The sequence below is a fragment of the Rhinopithecus roxellana genome, chromosome 12 (assembly GCF_007565055.1).
Source record: "Rhinopithecus roxellana isolate Shanxi Qingling chromosome 12, ASM756505v1, whole genome shotgun sequence".
In the NCBI taxonomy this organism is placed as follows: domain Eukaryota; kingdom Metazoa; phylum Chordata; class Mammalia; order Primates; family Cercopithecidae; genus Rhinopithecus; species Rhinopithecus roxellana.
The window spans coordinates 59,965,590-59,982,722 of record NC_044560.1 but is presented as its reverse complement, the minus strand read 5'-3'; the positions used below and the strand labels follow the sequence as shown (position 1 = coordinate 59,982,722).

The 17,133-nt window shown below is 34.7% G+C and overlaps 1 protein-coding gene across 1 annotated transcript; it reads right to left on the bottom strand.

Annotated features, from left to right (window-relative positions):
- Positions 1-607: 607 nt before the first annotated feature.
- Positions 608-14,739, bottom strand: DNAJB4 (DnaJ heat shock protein family (Hsp40) member B4). Its single transcript, XM_010380658.2, has 3 exons — positions 13,927-14,739; positions 5,237-5,805; positions 608-2,560 (listed from the first exon to the last, which is right to left on the bottom strand). Exons 1-3 carry the CDS (start codon positions 14,135-14,137, stop codon positions 2,327-2,329), a joined length of 1,014 nt encoding a protein of 337 aa, XP_010378960.1. The 5' UTR covers positions 14,138-14,739; the 3' UTR covers positions 608-2,326.
- Positions 14,740-17,133: the final 2,394 nt, after the last annotated feature.

Below are 17,133 nucleotides of genomic sequence, written 5' to 3'. Positions count from 1 at the left end.
TACTTCCATAATTTGAAAAAATAAATTTAAAAACTTTAAAACTTTACTCTTATTACTAGTTTTAATTCAACATTCAACACATAAAAACTGGGCACTTACTACATGCTAAAGCATTGTCAATATCCTTTAAGATAAGAGAGATACTGGTGTATTGGTTTTGTGTAGTTATGTAAATTTATTTACTACTAGAATAATAATTCTCTGCTTAAAAAAACTTTTCAATCCAAATGTTATTATATATCTATCTATAAATATTTATTTTACCTGGGAGAAAATGCTTAATCAAGAAAATTGCGATAAATAATGATGGGTTTAAAACAGAAACCACTGTCAGTCAACACGTTGATGCTTTTCAGATCTAGATCTTTAGACTTGTGAGAAAATTTCTGTGATGTTCACACTTCCGTAGGGAGTTTTAACTGTCATTCAGAGAGACAGTTACAGAAGAATCATTTTTGAATTAGAGTAATAAATACGATTAGCTGAATTCTCTGGCATTTTTTTCAAGCATTTTCCATTTGCAACTCAAATACATGGTTACTCCCAGAAATTCCACTTTTAGGTATATACCCGTGAGAATTGAAACACAAAAACTTGTACACAAATGTTCATAGCAGCATTATTTATAATAGTGGAAAAAGTAGAAATAAGGCAAATCCCCATAATTAATGAAAAGATAAACAAATGTGGTATATCCATATAATGTGCCACAAAAAAATAAAGTACTGATACATGATACAACATAGATGAACCTTGAAAACATTAAGCTAAATGAAAGAGGCCAGACCAAAAAAAAAAAGCCATATATTGTTTGAGTCTATTTATATGAAATGTCCAGAATGGATAAATCCATACAGACAAAAAGTAGATGGTAGTGTTTTCAGGGGCTGGAGGAAGGGAAGAATGGGAAGTAACTGCTAATGGATTTAGGACTTCTTTTTGGGGTGATGAAAATATTCTGGAATTAGAAAGTGATGATGATTGAACCACTTTGTGAATATTACTAAAACCACTGAATTGTATATTTTAAGGGTAAACTTTATGGCATGTAAATTATTCTCAATAAAGTAATAAAGAATATGGCTATTATAACCTATTTATATTGGATTTCTAAAAGAATATTTCATATTCTACTAAAAGGTGATAGGACCCTACATATATATATATGTGTATATATATATTCCTGAAAACTATTTTATAACCAAAAACTTTGTTTCAAAACATCATTCTCACTATAGTTATAAAACAGAAAACAAAACTAAATTTTTTAAACGTAAATATATTTAAAATATTAAAACACCTAAGAAATGCAATCTATACATATGAAAAACTAAAATATTTATATGCATAACAAGTAGTTGCAACATTATCCATAAGCAGCAGTTAGTGTTTATTTTCCCCATATTTTGGTTTAACACCATAGTGTAGTGGTAGTTCATTCTTTTTAGGAAAATTACATAAAGTACACATAGCATATTATTAGTAAGTTATAGAAGACTGTATAACTGGAAAATTCCAAGTAACAGCATTTCCTCTAAAAACACATCTATTATTAAACAAATTACTTTAAACTAGCAGAGAACAAAATGAGCCTATAATTTATTAAGAACAAGATATATACTCAACTTGCATAAAATTACATATGGCATTTTAAAAAGTCTATTTCTAAAATATCAGTAATTCAGGCAATTGGGATTTCCACAGGAGAGAAATTACCATTAATTTCCTTGTTATGAAGAAAGGTCTGCCTTAAGAACATCACAACGATGTTATTAAGAAATGCTACAGCATACTTTAAAAATCAAAATGTTGAAACATATGCATCAGGATATTCTTTTACTGATACCAGCCCTATAGCAGCATTTCAGAAGGTGATTTAAATCTAATAACTGACTTGGGTTTTTATTCTTTTCTAGAAATACATATTACATGTATAGTTTAGTTAAGAATTTTCATTTCCATTATAAAAGGGAACTTTTCATACTGATTATCTAAAGGTATAAGAAATTAAGTAATTGGATAGTCTAGCACTTTATTAGAAATATACCTACTGACTCCACAAAAACAACTTTTACATATAAGCAAATTACTAAAAATATCTGAATCGGGAGAAATGAAATAAAATATAGTTAATGGTTTTCTCTTTATCTCTAACTGTAAAAATCCCTTTTGCCTATTTGTTTGACCCGTCTCTATTCATGCAATTTAAAGAACCCTCAAAAGAATTTACACATCTTTATACAGAATTCACATCTACATCAGTAAACTGCCAGTCCTTTTATATTTTCAGTGCCTTATCAAAATATGGGTAACAAAGTTCTTCATTCTATGAGGCAGGAAGATGTTTCCTAAGTACTTCTTTGGATGAAGATGATATAGTATCTGGGAAGGACACCTCAAATTCTATTAGAAGGTCACCACGTTGGTCAGGATTTTTTGGAAATGGCAGCCCATATCCAATAATTCTTCTTCTCATTCCGGGTTTCACAATATCATTTACTGACATAGGTATGTTTCTTCCATCCAGTGTTGGTACATTAATTGAGCAGCCACACAATGCCTAAAACGGACCAAATAAAATAAAATAAACACACTTCAAAACTCAAAAATCTAAGCACAAATATTACCAGATGGTAAAGGATAATACCACTAAGGTAAAACTTTAACCTCCAAAAGAATAACAATATTTTTTTTTCCTCATTAGAAAATTCCTTCAGAGGTCAGGCGCGGTGGCTCATGCCTATAATCCCAACACTTTGGGAGGCTGAGGCAGGCAGATCACCTGAGGTCAGGAATTCGAGACCACCCTGACCAACATGGAGAAACCTTGCCTCTACTAAAAATACAAAATTAGGCAAGCACAGTGGCGCATGCCTGTAATCCCAGCTACTTGGGAGGCTGAGGCAGAAGAATCACTTGAACCCGAGAGGCGGAGGTTGCAGTGAGCCGAGATTGCACCATCGCACTCCAGCCTGGGCAACAAGATCAAAACTCTGTCTCCAAAAAAAAAAAAAAAAAAAAAAAGGAAAATTCCTTCAGGACATGCATTATTAGATATGTCACCAAAAAAAAAAAAAAAAAAAAAAGGTAAAAGAAAAGTAAAGGATATATTCCACACTGCCCTGGAATGACATGGTTACTTTGAAGCTGCTATTAATACATTCAAGATGCAGGGACTGGAATGGGAGAAAAGGGAGAAATTCTGGACTAGAAAGAACAGGATAGGAGCAACTATTTTTCTGGAAACTATTAGGACAAGAAATATATTTGTTTCATCTAACAAATGTTTACTGAACATTTACTATATGCCACACATTCCGGCTAGATGGTGAGCCTTATAGGGACCATGAACACAGACCTCAGCTCAAGGAATGCACAAGGAACTCACAGAAACATAGAAGCAAACTAGCCATTATAATACTGTATAGTGTAGGAACAAAGGTAAGCATGGAAGTCTTTTGTGAGAGAAAGAGCACCCAACTTAACCCCTTAGATTCTGGGAGCAGAGGATGCTTGAACTGAGCATTGGACCAGTAGCAGGTAGGTATTAGAGCAGGGTGAGAAACAACAGTGTTCCACAGAGTAGAGCTCAAGTATACAAGATAACAATAGAGCAAACTGGGCTGGGTGGGGTGGCTCACACCTATAATCCCAGCACTTTGGGAGGCCGAGACGGGCGGTTCACTTGAGGTTAAGAGTTCGAGAGGAGCCTGGCCAACATGGTGAAAACCCATTTCTACTAAAAATACTAAAAATAGCCGGGCGCAGTGGCTCAAGCCTGTAATCCCAGCACTTTGGGCGACCGAGACGGGCGGATCACGAGGTCAGGAGATCGAGACCATCCTGGCTAATACGGTGAAATCCCGTCTCTACTAAAAAATACAAAAAACTAACCGGGCGAGGTGGCGGGTACCTGTGGTCCCAGCTACTCGGGAGGCTGGGGCAGGAGAATGGCGTGAACCCCTGAGGCGGAGCTTGCAGTGAGCTGAGATCCGGCCACTGCACTCCAGCCTGGGCAACACAGCGAGACTCCGTCTCAAAAAAAAAAAAAAAAAAAACTAAAAATACAAAAATCAGCTGGGCATGGTGGCGGGCCCCTGTAATCCCAGCTACTCGGGAACCTGAAGCAGAAGAATCACTTGAACCTGGGAGATGTAAGCCAAGAATTTGTGCCACTGCACTCCAGCATGGGTGACAGAGCAAGACTCCATCTCAAAAAAATAATAATAACAAATAACAATAATAGAGCAAACTTGGAGAAGTGTATATACATTTTAGGGGTAGACATCAGATTTAAAATTACTTATTTTAAGCTAAAGAGTTTGGACTTTATGGTAGAGGTTATGTAGGGCAATTTAAGAATTTGAAGCAGGAAACTGCTATGACTATATTTGCAGAGTTACAATCCAATTTGAGAAATAGTGCAAATTGGCTGGGCGTGGTGGCTCACACCTGTAATTCCAGCACTTTGGGAGGCCGAAGTGGGTGGATCACCTGAGGTCAGGAATTCAAGACCAGCCTGGCCAACATGGTAAAACCCCGTCTCTACTAAAACTACAAAAATTAGCTGGGTGTGGTGGTAGGCGCCTGTAATCCCAGCTACTCAGGAGGCAGACGCAGGAGAATCACTTGAACCCAGAGGCGGAGGTTGCAGTGAGCTGAGATCATGCCAACCTGGGTGACAGAGCAAGACTCTGTCTCAAAAAAAAAAAAAAAAAAGTGCAAATAAGAACTCAAGTAATAACTGTATTAATGCAGTACCATTATAATTTATAAATGTATATATTTATATAAACTTATAAATGTGTATTTTTATTAACATAAAGGTATACAAATTTATTATTTATAGTGAATTATAAATTATTTTCTTCTAATATCTTTTTGTTATGCAATTATTACTCCATATTAACAATTTTAGAACAAACCCTATATACAAGGACTAATGTGTTGAGATTACCAATGCAGATCTCATAAAGCACATTTGTAAAAGCAGCCTCATAGTACATAATCCAGTTAGCACTTAAAATTGACACTTTAATTCTAAGTAACTAAAGTTAGAAAATACAATCACATCCATATAAGAGATATAATACCAGTACTATCTTAGAGGATTGTTATAATAATTATTTTTAACATATAATAGCCATTAAATGCATGTCAGCTATTATCTAGATACACTCCCTATGATCAACCACATAATTATTTGGTCTCAGGATTTTAGGTCCTACCAACTTACCTCTCGTAAACTAATTTTAGCAGTATAAATTATATTTGATCCATCCCTTTTAAATTTTGGATGATCTTTGTCTTTAATGATAAAAACAATGTCTGCTGGAATACTATTTGGTGTTTCATCTCCTTCTCTTGGAAAAGTAATTTTGGTGCCTTCTTTCCACCCTTTTTTAATTTCAATGGTAAGAATTTTGTCCTCGGATCTGTAACTCCTTCCATCAGCGTTTAGCCTTTTTCGAGAAATCTTCATTCGTTTGGTACAACCACTATATATCTCTTCAAGTGATACTCTAAGTTCATGAATAACTGGAGGATCTTGTTTGAGACGGGATGGCCCCACAGAATTCCTGTCTCTTGGATATCCATTCATGCTGAAACCAAAGGCACTAAAAGGATCACCATCTATTTCCATTTCTTCAGAATCTCTACCACCACCCATTCGTCTTCCAAAGAAAATTTCAAAGGGGTTGGACCCTCCGAAAAATGCAGCAAATGTAGCATGAGGATCGCCATGAAAGGTGTACCGGAAGGTACCTCCTTGTCCATCAGTACCTCCTGCTCCTCCTTTCAACCCTAATTGAAGAGATAAGCATGATTAGAAAAAAGCTTGCAACTCTTAGAAGTTAAAACTTTCAAAAACTGTATTGCTAATAAACTTTGGCTAACTTACATTAAAATGTATTAATATTGGCCAGAAATGCCACTTTAACTAAATACAGAACAGCTATAAAACTCTTAATAATTACATCCTAAGTTAAATTGTTAGTTTTCAAATTCTTCCTCCAAATTAGCACTTTTTGTTGTTGTTGTTGTTTTGTTTCGTTTTTGAGACAAAGTTTCGTTCTTGTTTGCCCAGGCTGGAGTATGGGCAAATGATGCAATCTCGGCTCACCGCAACCTCCGCCTCCTGGGTTCAAAAGATTCTCCTGCCTCAGCCTCCCGAGTAGCTGGGATTACAGGCATGCACAACCACACCCGGCTAACTTTGTATTTTTAGTAAAGACAAGGTTTCTTCATGTTGGTCAGGCTTGTCTCAAACTCCCGACCACAGATGATCTGCCTGCCTCGGCCTCCCAAAGTGCTGGGATTACAGGCATGAGCCACTGCTCCTGGCCAAATCAGCATCTTTAATAATTTATTCCTGATTCTTTGTTCCTCAGGTAGGTAAGAAAAATAAAATAAGGCCAGGCGCAGAGGCTTATGCCTGTAATCCCAACACTTTGGGAGGCCGAGGCAGGCGGATTATGAGGTCAGGAGTTTGAGACCAGCCTGGCCAACATAGTGAAACCCCGTCTCTACTAAAATTACAAAAAATTAGCCAGGTGTGGTGGTGGGCGCCTGTAATACTAGCTACTTGGGAGGCTGAGGCAGGAGAATCACTTGAACCCAGGAGGCGGAGGTTGCAGTAAGCCAAGATCGCGCCACTGCACACCAGCCCAAGCAACAGTGTGAGACTCCGTCTCAAAAAAAAAAAAAGAAAAAGAAAAGAAAATTAGGAACTTCTTATCTTATAAACTACTGATCTGGCATGCTGAAATATATAAATTATATAAGTATCTACTTATAAATATGTAAGTTTTTAAAAGATGTCAGTTGGAAGGTCTTCAGTAATTGATACAAAGTATAGAACTTAAATCTTTAATTTGTATTATAATCAAACAATATATATAACATTTAAAAATATAAATATATTAATAAAATATATTGTAAAATACAAGATACCACATTCATACTGTTTATATATAAATAAAATAGAAATATGTAAAAATATAATGTAATAAAAAATACCATATTCAAACTAATTTTATTTCAGATCATCTTTTACTGTTTAAGAATTAAAATACGGCCAGGTGCAGTAGCTCACACCTGTAATCTCAGCACTTTGGGAGACCGAGTCGGGTGGATCACTTCAGGTCAGGAGTTTGAGACCAGCCTGGTCTACATGGTGAAACCCCATCTCTAGTACAAATACAAAATTAGCTGGGCATGGTGGCACATGCCTATAATCCCAGCTACTTGGGAGGCTAAGGCAGGAGAATCGCTTGAACCTGGGAGGCAGAGGTTACAGTGAGCCAAGACTGCGCCATTGCACCCCAGCCTGGGCAAAAGGAGCAAAACTCCATCTCAAATAAAAAAAAAAAAGAAGAAGAAGAAGAAGAAGAATTAAAATAGAACTCTGCGGCAGAGAGTAAAAAAATTCTAATAATGAAAAATAGTTTTTTAGACACTAAAATTGTCATTCCTACTCTAGATACCAAATTTGTTTATCTAGGCATACCACATCTTAGCATTAATTTCAATGCTTGTGAGAAGAAGACTGAAATCAAGAGCTGTAAACTTTGACATGTAAGGCCTCTATATTTCTGTCTCTTGTGAACAATCCACCTCAGGCAACAATATAGTAACTTTTTGACCCTTTGCTTAAAGGTTCCACTAAGTAATATTTAACCCAGAAAAGATTATATCTGAAACAACATTTTCCACTATGTGTGAAAGAAATGTTCTACTAAAACCCAAAAAACAACAGTATGGTGATCTTTTAGAGGTCAATACTGACCAAGAAACAAGCAGGAAAAGAATCTAAAGATCATAAAACTATGAAAAATTCAACAGGTAAAGCTAGGAGATTCTAATATCTCCAAACAGTGAGTGATTTAAAGGCAGGAAATATATTCATTTTGCATTGCTCATGCATACAGGGCTGAAAATGGTAGGCATTCATGCTTAGTGAATGAAGGGAGTGAACTAATTCCTAAAGTCCTTCTAAATTAAAACTAAAAAAAGTGTCTTGAATATCAGTACAGAGAAAAAGGCAGAAGCAAAAACAATGTAAAATATAATCACACATATACATATATGAGAGATTTAACAATTTAAAATGCCACTAACATACAGCATACTTTAAAGAAACTTAGTTTTGCTTATGTCTTATTCTACATTTGGCTTCTTCCATTAAAAGGTATATATATACACTCTATTTCATCTAACAGAGTCTCAAGTGATATCTAAATTTTTACCTTCATCCCTGAATAGAAATCTGGAGAGATCAAGAGAGACCTAATAATCTGAAAATTGTCAAAATACGTATTGAACAATATATCCAAATAGCAGTTAGGGAAATTCCTTGTAGAAACTGAATGACAGGTATAAGCAGGACAAGATCTTTTCATAAGCAGCTCATCCAAATTTCCCTTTTACAAATTTTAGTAGTATAATTATAACTCCAAATGTTAAAAAGCTAATGGCAGATTTTTTTTAATGATAGAATATGTAGCTCAAGGTCACGACCAGAGTGACTCAACCAATGCTTAAATTATTCAAATCATTTTATCCTTCATCCCATAGACTTAAGGGAATATAATTACTTAACTAAGTAAACTGGGTAAATCAGCCTGCCCAATCTAGCCTCTTATAAGACAAAATTTAAATACTTGCACCCATAATGAATTCATGAAAAGAAATAATAACGTTTTAATTTATTACATCATGGGTTTGGCTTTCTCGAAAACCTCTTCCTCCTCTGCCAAAAATGGTAATTCGGTCAGAAATACAAAGTCCCTGAAAAGATTCATACAAAGTCTGAAGTAACTTATCAAAGCTGATAAAAAGACTTCCAATGCAGCTTTGAGGTTTTCCTAGACACTATTAAACAGTCAACTACGCAGCTCAGACAAAGAATGAAGCTACTCTAATGAATGAAAAAAATCCTAGACTGGTGCAGTGGCTCACACCTGTAATCCCAGCACTTTAGGAGGCCAAGGCGAGTGAAGCATGAGGTCAGGAGTTCGAGATCTGCCTGACCAACATGGTGAAACCTTGTCTCTACTAAAAATACAAAATTAGCCAGGTGTGGTGGTGCACCTATAATCCCAGCTACACAGGAGGCTGAGGCAGGAGAATCACTTGGACTGGGGAGGCGGAGGTTGCAGTGAGTCAAGATCGCACCACTGCACTCCAGCCTGGGTGACAGAGCAAGATTCTGTCTCAAAAACAACAATAAAAAAAGAAAAAAATCCTACCAAAATTCATGCCACTATAACATACATTATTATGCAAGTATCACTTGCATTGTGTAGCATATAAAATTGTAAGTAATGTCACATTAACTTTATGGTCAGTTCTTAATCATGTGCATTTTGAATGCTAATGGAAATGTTTAATATTCAATTGAATTCCCTCTGCTATTCAAATGTTTTCTAGACACTATCATCACTTTGTGTGATCAAAAAATGCACTAGAGAAGTCAACATTTGCCTATGATTTAGCAGGACTGCTATTATTTTACAACTAACCAGTCAACCAGTTTGCAGTCCCAAACCAAATACGTGTTTGGAATACTATCTATAACAATGATTCCCACTAATTAGTTAAGGTTGACTAAAAGTTTCCAAAAGAAGAAACACTGGAGAAAAATTCAGATTGCAAAGAAAAAAACATAGTACTTTAATAACTCTTACTCCAAGGAGATCTAATATGTAAAAATCCAGATTTATAGCAAGACTTCAGTTAAAAAATAATGAGATTCTGAGATCTTTTAAACAGTTTTAATTCACAAAAATCAAATTTACTTACATGTTTTCAGAACACATAGTAAATTTTTAAAAATCCAGCTAGCTAAATATATAAGTTAAAGAACAGAAGAGAACTAGTATAAAGATTAATAAATATAAGTTTTATCATGTAAACACTACCTTTTAATATTTGAAGTTACTGAATAAATCATAAGCAATAACAAAATACGGAAAGTATAAAAAAAGAAAGTTAGAGAACTGGAATAAATGAGGATGTGTTATTGAAAATCTTTTCTTTTAAATCTCTTAATACAAATTTCTGCTGACATCCACTAAACTCTTCAAGACTAAACCTAAAACTTTGGGAGAGAGTGGTTCAGAATCCAATTTTAAATTTCTGTAGTTCTGTGGTTTTTGTTTTCAAATGATTCAACTATAGAGAAAATTTATTTTTATTTTTATTTTTATTTTTTTTTTTTTTGAGACAGAGTCTAGCTCTGTCGCCCAGGCTGGAGTGCAGTGGCGCGATCTCGGCTCACTGCAAGCTCCGCCTCCCGGGTTTACGCCATTCTCCTGCCTCAGCCTCCCGAGTAGCTGGGACTACAGGCGCCCGCCTCGTCGCCCGGCTAGTTTTTTGTATTTTTTAGTAGAGACGGGGTTTCACCGTGTAGACCAGGATGGTCTCGATCTCCTGACCTCGTGATCCACCCGTCTCGGCCTCCCAAAGTGCTGGGATTACAGGCTTGAGCCACCGTGCCCGGCCGAAAATTTATTTTTAAAAAGAGATTTATTACATACATAAAATTAACCTCTTGTACAAATACAATTCAATTGATTATAGTAAATTGATAGAGTTGTATAACCATCATCACAATCCAGTTATAGAACATTTCCATCATTCCAAAGAATTCTCTAGTTGTTATTTGTAGCTAATCCCCGCTCCCACCTCAAGTCCTAGGCAAGAAAGATCTACTTTCTTTTTCTATGTACTGGCCTTTTCCAGACATTTCACATAAATAAAATCATACAATATGTAGTCTTTTACATCTGGCTTCTTTCATTGAGCATAGTTTCTGAGGTTCACCCATGGTGTAGCATGTTTCACAAATTGGTCCTTTTATTGCTAAATAGTTCCTCATAGAATGTATATAGCATATTTTGTTTAATTCACCAATTTATGGTGCTTTCAGATTGTTTCCAGTTTGGGGCTATTATAAATAATGCTGCTATAGGCATTCAGATACATGTGTTTGTGTGGACATGTTTTTGTTTCCCTTTTATAGATTCCTAAATTTGAAGTATCTGTATTTTTTTTTTCTTTCCTTTGTTTTTCTTAGAGATAGGGTCTTGCTATGTTGCAAAGGCTGGACTCAAACTCTTGGGTTCAAGCAGTCCTTCAGCCTCAGCCTCCCTATTAGCTGAGACTACAGGTATATGCCACCTCATCCAGCTAGCCAACCGTTTTTAAAACAAAACGTTTTAAATTGTGAATATTCAGAACACAAACTGGATTACTGGTTCTTTCATGCCTAAATACATAAATTTAGCATATGCAACTTATATACTTTTCAGTTCATGGTTCCTTATTCCCACCATCCCAGCTCTAAGTCCCAAGACTGTAATAACTGAGGGGGAGCGGGAAGAAGGATACCAGGTAAATTAATAGTGTTTCCATAGTCCTAAAGTTCAGTGTTTTGTTACTGCTGGAGAAACCTACGGAACCACGTCTGGATATACATAAAAGGCAAAGAGAAAAAATGTTTTCCCCTACTTTCACAGTGTATCTAAATGGGATTTTTAATAAAAGAAATGAGATATTCTGAATAAACGGCAAATAAATACAATACTTTCCTGTGAAGAAAGAATCATTCTAAAAAATAATTAAAACAACTTTCATTCAATTGTATTTTCTTTTTTTTTTTTTCTTTTTTTCTTTTTTTTGAGACAGGGTCTCGCTCTGTCACCTAGGCTGAAGTTCAGTGGCCTGATCTCGGCTCACTGCAACCTCCGCCTCTTGGGTTCAGGTGATTCTCCTGCCTCACCCTCCCAAGGAGCTGGGATTACAGGCGCCCGCCACCACACCCAGCTAATTTTTGTATTTTTAGTGGAGACAGGGTTTCACCATGTTGACCAGGCTGGTCTTGAACTCCTAACCTCAGGTGATCACCTGTCTCGGCCTCCCAAAGTGCTGGAATTACAGGCGTAAGCCACCGCGCCTGGCCCATTCAATTGTATTTTCAAGTAACCTATAACTAGAGAATGGTATTTCTGCATAATATATTTCTATGTTTTAAAAAATGTATTCTCTCCTCACTCCTCCTATCACTTATATCAATTATGTAAGTAAAAAAAAAAAAAATTCAGGGTATACAGATTCAGGGTGATTTAGTTTTTTAAAAAATTCACTCACTGTGTAATGCCCAATAAAAATTAAATAAGAAAAATCACTCTAGGAAAGCACTATTAAGAGGTAATGTTAAATCAAGAAAAACATATCATTTGGTGACTTGAAAATTCTGAAGACAAATATCTTTACTAAACCCTGAATCTAATGGCTTAGCCACAAACTTGAGCTATCAGTGAATTGTTGCAAAATATTTTAAATATAAAGCAGTGCATATCTGCTTTTTCACAGGAATTCACAGTGTTATTCCATGTTTGTGAATTTCTTTACAAAATTACAAAATAACTCCTTCAGAAATAGTAGTACATTATTGGTAGTATCTCAGAATCCTGCTTAGCTTTTGAGATAAACCAAGTCATGATATATTGGGTAATATGGCCATGGGTATCATGCAGGATTGAACTGCCCAGTATTTGCCTTTTTCAATATTTACTTTGTGAGAACCTGACACTGTAGGTCCTCACCACACCAAAACCAGCAACATAAACTTCAATTTTGGGCAACTCATAGATCAGAAAAGTTAAACAAAACAAGAAGGAAAAAAAACCCTCTATATACAATCACCCTGCTTATCTATATTTGTTTCATTCAAAATAAGCAGTCACTGCTTCACTATAATTTTAAGGATATATTTCTAGGAAAATTTGATGTTAAATGTAATAAAGGAATCAAAGGGATAACAAAAAAGTTTTCATAGCTACAATGATTTGAAAGCCAGTATTTTGGGGGAAAAACTAATAATAAAATAACTTAGTCCTGATGTTAAAAGTTGAAAATCCCCAAACCAGTACAAGTCAAAGTTTTTTGTTATCAATTAGTTATTTGAAATAGTCTTACTTCATAGCCCCATTTATATGGAAGTGATGGACAAACCTGATTTAAAATGAAGAATGAGAAAAGGATAATCTGAAATTATCCTCTTTTACTGTGCTCACTAGTTTTTGATCTCACAATGCAAAAAACAAAAGTATTGCAGGGAGAGGAAAGGGAAGTTGTCATGTTTTTCTCTATACCTAGATAGTAAAATTTCAAAAGAAATAATGTCACCTAAAAGTAAATCAATAATTATTCTAACTAGGTGGCCATTTTAGGTCAAAAATTGTATTTCTGAGATCTCATTTTCTTGGCACACAATTATTGTTTACAATTAAGCTAAAAACTTGTTCTGGTATTTTATGACATCAGGAAAATTCTTTCCTCTCCAGGCAGAATGCCAAAAACAACTAGAAGCTAAATGCCTGCGCCTTCTGCTTCTGAGAGTCACAACTCTGTCTTGTTCAGTCTAAACTAGCCTTGCTATAAGAAAGGCAAAAAACTACTTTTTGTTTTTGTGAATACAGTATAAACTACTCAGAACCTGAAACGCCAATCTTAAGGTTTTAAATGACTAAAGACTCAATTGGTTCTCGCAAAAAAATTCGTTAGGAAACGAAACAGGTTGCATAAGACTTTTGACACAATTTACTAATAGGTATGGGAATTCAAGGTTTCTTTTAAAATATACAATGTTAACATTGTAAGTCTAATGAAAAATATGTATAATACAAAATGCTAAAATAAAAAAGGCAAACAAGGACATTTCATTCATAGCTCTGCAATACTCATTCATATGATCAGAGATGAAATCTTGTTATTATCCATTATTTGTCCTTCTACTTTTGATATGACTGAGAATCCAATTTAAGGATTACCACAAGCTGAGAGGGGAAAAAAGGCTGGGAGAGAGAAAAAAAAAGAGACAGAGCTGAAGAGACAGAAAGATATGCAGAGAATACTTACCTTCCTCCCCAAACTGATCATATATTTCTCTCTTTTTAGGATCACTCAATACTTCATAAGCTTCTGCGACCTCTTTAAATTTTTCCTCTGCCTGAGGAGATTTGTTCTTGTCCGGATGAAATTTGAGGGCTTGTTTTCGGTAAGCCTTTTTAATATCTTCATCTGAAGCTCCTTTCTCAATTCCCAAAATGCAATAATAGTCTTTCCCCATTTCGAATGCCTTGAAATTAACTTAGATTTCCCTTTGTAAAAGAAAACAGTGTCCCCAGTCTTAGCAATAGACAGATTCTAAGAAAAATAAACCAAGCTGGGTATTTTAAAAGTTAATCAGCAATTCAGCTAGCTGTCTTAAGGCAGCAAGCAGACAGCGTCTCTGTATTCAATCCTTCCCCAACGGCTCACTTACAGATAAATATACACTACACAGGAGACAGCCTCCTTCTAGATCCTCCCATTTTCACTACGTGTCTCTGTACTTTCTAGAACAGCAAATGCTACAGGACGTCACTTTCCCAGCTGCCTCTAGTCAAAGTACTGAGCTATGTTTTCTCCTCCTCCACGATTAACTATTCATTTTCCGACTGGCTCTACCATCTTTGTTTCCTAATTAAACAGGCCAAATGGGTTAACATGCCAATATTTCAACACAGAATGTCACAACTATATATTTATGTATTCCATACTAGGTGAAAAATCATTACAGCCATTAAACACCATATGTGAAAAGAAGTTAAAGTTAATATACAGATAAAAGGAAGGCTGACTCTGCTTTAGGTATTATTTAATTTTAAGCTATTTTTTAAGTATATAATATTAAAATACGGGTTACTTAAATTAGGATTTTTAAATAATTTACATCATCTTCAAAATTCCTGACATCAATCAGAAACGCCAGAAACTTTGTGTACTAGTTTTACATTGTTAAAATATTATCTATAATAAAATTCAAATGCATTATTTTAAAATAAGTAAAGGATTTAAACATGATTTTAGCTAACTAGTTATTTCTAGTATACATGAGTTCATAGTTCTGGCAAATAAATATTTATTTTTGAAATTTTAGTATCTGGTTCCATAAAAACACATTATGCTGTATTTTGTTTTGTGGATTGTACACATCTGTCAATTAATTAAACATTTGTTAGTATCTAAAAAAAAGAAAAGAAAAGAAATTTTAGTATCTGGATTTAGTTACTTCAACTAAACTAAAACTGAATGAGGTCCCTGCCACCCCCTCAACCCCTGTCCCCCGCAGCCACCCCACAGGGTCCCTATTTAAAGAATTTTGGTGCTGCAGGAAAGCTAGAACAAAGTATCAGGTTACAGACAGTACATACTCATGTTCCTTACAAGGCTTAACTGCAACTGGATCAATGTAAAATTTGGATATGCCACTTAAGGGGCAGTGGTATGAGAAATATTTTTTTCTTTCAAAAACACATTTCCCTAATTATAAATATATATGCATTGTTGGAGATTTTTGAACACACAGAAAAAAAGTTTTTAAAACTCTCCCTACAATACCATTTTAAGTAATCCCTGTTAAATATTGCTGTATTTACTTCTAATCCTGTTTTCTATGAATATTCATGATTATTTGGTGTAGTTTTATACTTTTTTGTTAACAAAGTTAGATCATAGCATTTATATACCCTTTTGATGCCTGCTTTTGAAAATATAACATATTTTGGGCATTTATGAGACATTTTCAATGTATATAACTCATCTTTTATCTCCTGTATGGAATTCTCATCTTTTCAAAAATGTTCTCATTTCTGTTAGAGAGATAGATTAATAAGAAAATGTCAAAAGAATTGCACACAGTCCAAAAACCTTGAGTCCGTAAACATTAAAAAAACCTTTATGAGGAAAAGAAAATGTACATATATGTTTAGAATATAATAAAGGGTAATAATGTGTTAACCTTTAAAGAAATGAGAACGCCTACTCTATAAGCCAAGCAGATGATTCAGCAATTCTTTCTGAATGTTCATCTTTGTGCATTTTGACAGCTATGATTTTCTACTCTTCAAAATTCTCTACTTTAAAGACACCTTGACATTAGAAATGTATAACATTGATCTAGCCTACCTGTAGGTTACAGAGGTTTGTCAGCTATTTATCAATTTTTTTAGCATCACCAAGAAATACTCAATGTCAAAAGGTACTTTCAAATCCAAAAAACTTAGTGAAAAATGCTAATATCCAAAGTCACCTTAAGACTCTCAGTTTTAAAAAGCATATTGCCAAACTGAAATCCAGTGCAAGGATCAGTATCGCACAGAGTAAAAACATAATAAAAAAATCACCTATTACAAAATTCATTTCCAAGGGAGTTCCTTTAAATAGTCATTACCAAAGGAATGGTGACTTTACTATTTAACAACCGGAAATTGTTCTGGTGGGTAGTGTTTGCAGAAAAAAAAAAAAAATACTTATTTGATTCAATCATTTTCAGAGAGCTAGGAATATTATCAAAACTTGACACAGTAAATTATTTTAGAGAACCTGAAGACTGGGTCTTTCACATTTGTGAGAAATTGTATTATATCTTAACAAACAGAAAGAAATCTGGCTCCCTAGATACCGAAAAGGGTGAAAGGGGATTTTCACGTCTTCAAATATCACACACACACATAAGAATCATAGTAGTAAAGTTGAAAAGCAAGAATTCACCTCAACATTGACATTTCAAGTTAATAAGAAAGCAAATATAACTGTGATTTACAGCTATTAATACAACAATCTGGCTAGCTTTTGGTAAAATGAGCAGATACTTGCACACTTGTAGCTTTGTAAAGCTTTGTAAATAATTCAAACATCTGGCAATTGTAAAAGCCACTAAATATTATTTTAATAGCTCTATAAATACCACACCTGGAAATTTATCCTTAGAAAATAATTTAAAGACAATAATTATATTTACAAATATACCGATTGCAAATAGATGAAATAGGGTAAAGCATCAAGATGATCATCATTAAAAGTATACAGTACTTTGGAGATCTTTTACTCTTATATTCACTTTTTCAGACTGAGATGTCTTCTCTACTACGTAGGAGTTGAAATCCATTATACAATACAATCACTTTACATTAAATCTTGGTCATCCAAGTTTGTATGATATGAGTGCAGCAATTTTTTTGGCGGGGCATGGGGTGGGATTGTCATTCCTGCAAATCATTATGACAAAAACAGGAAGAGTAT

Coding starts and splice junctions, on each gene's coding strand:
- DNAJB4 (XM_010380658.2), bottom strand. CDS start 14,137: ATGGGGAAAGACTATTATTGCATTTTGGGAATTGAGAAAGGAGCTTCA. Junction 5,806..13,926: donor TGATCAGTTTGGGGAGGAAG/GTAAGTATTCTC, acceptor CTCTTCAATTAG/GGTTGAAAGGAGGAGCAGGA. Junction 2,561..5,236: donor CTAAAATTAGTTTACGAGAG/GTAAGTTGGTAG, acceptor GGTCCGTTTTAG/GCATTGTGTGGCTGCTCAAT.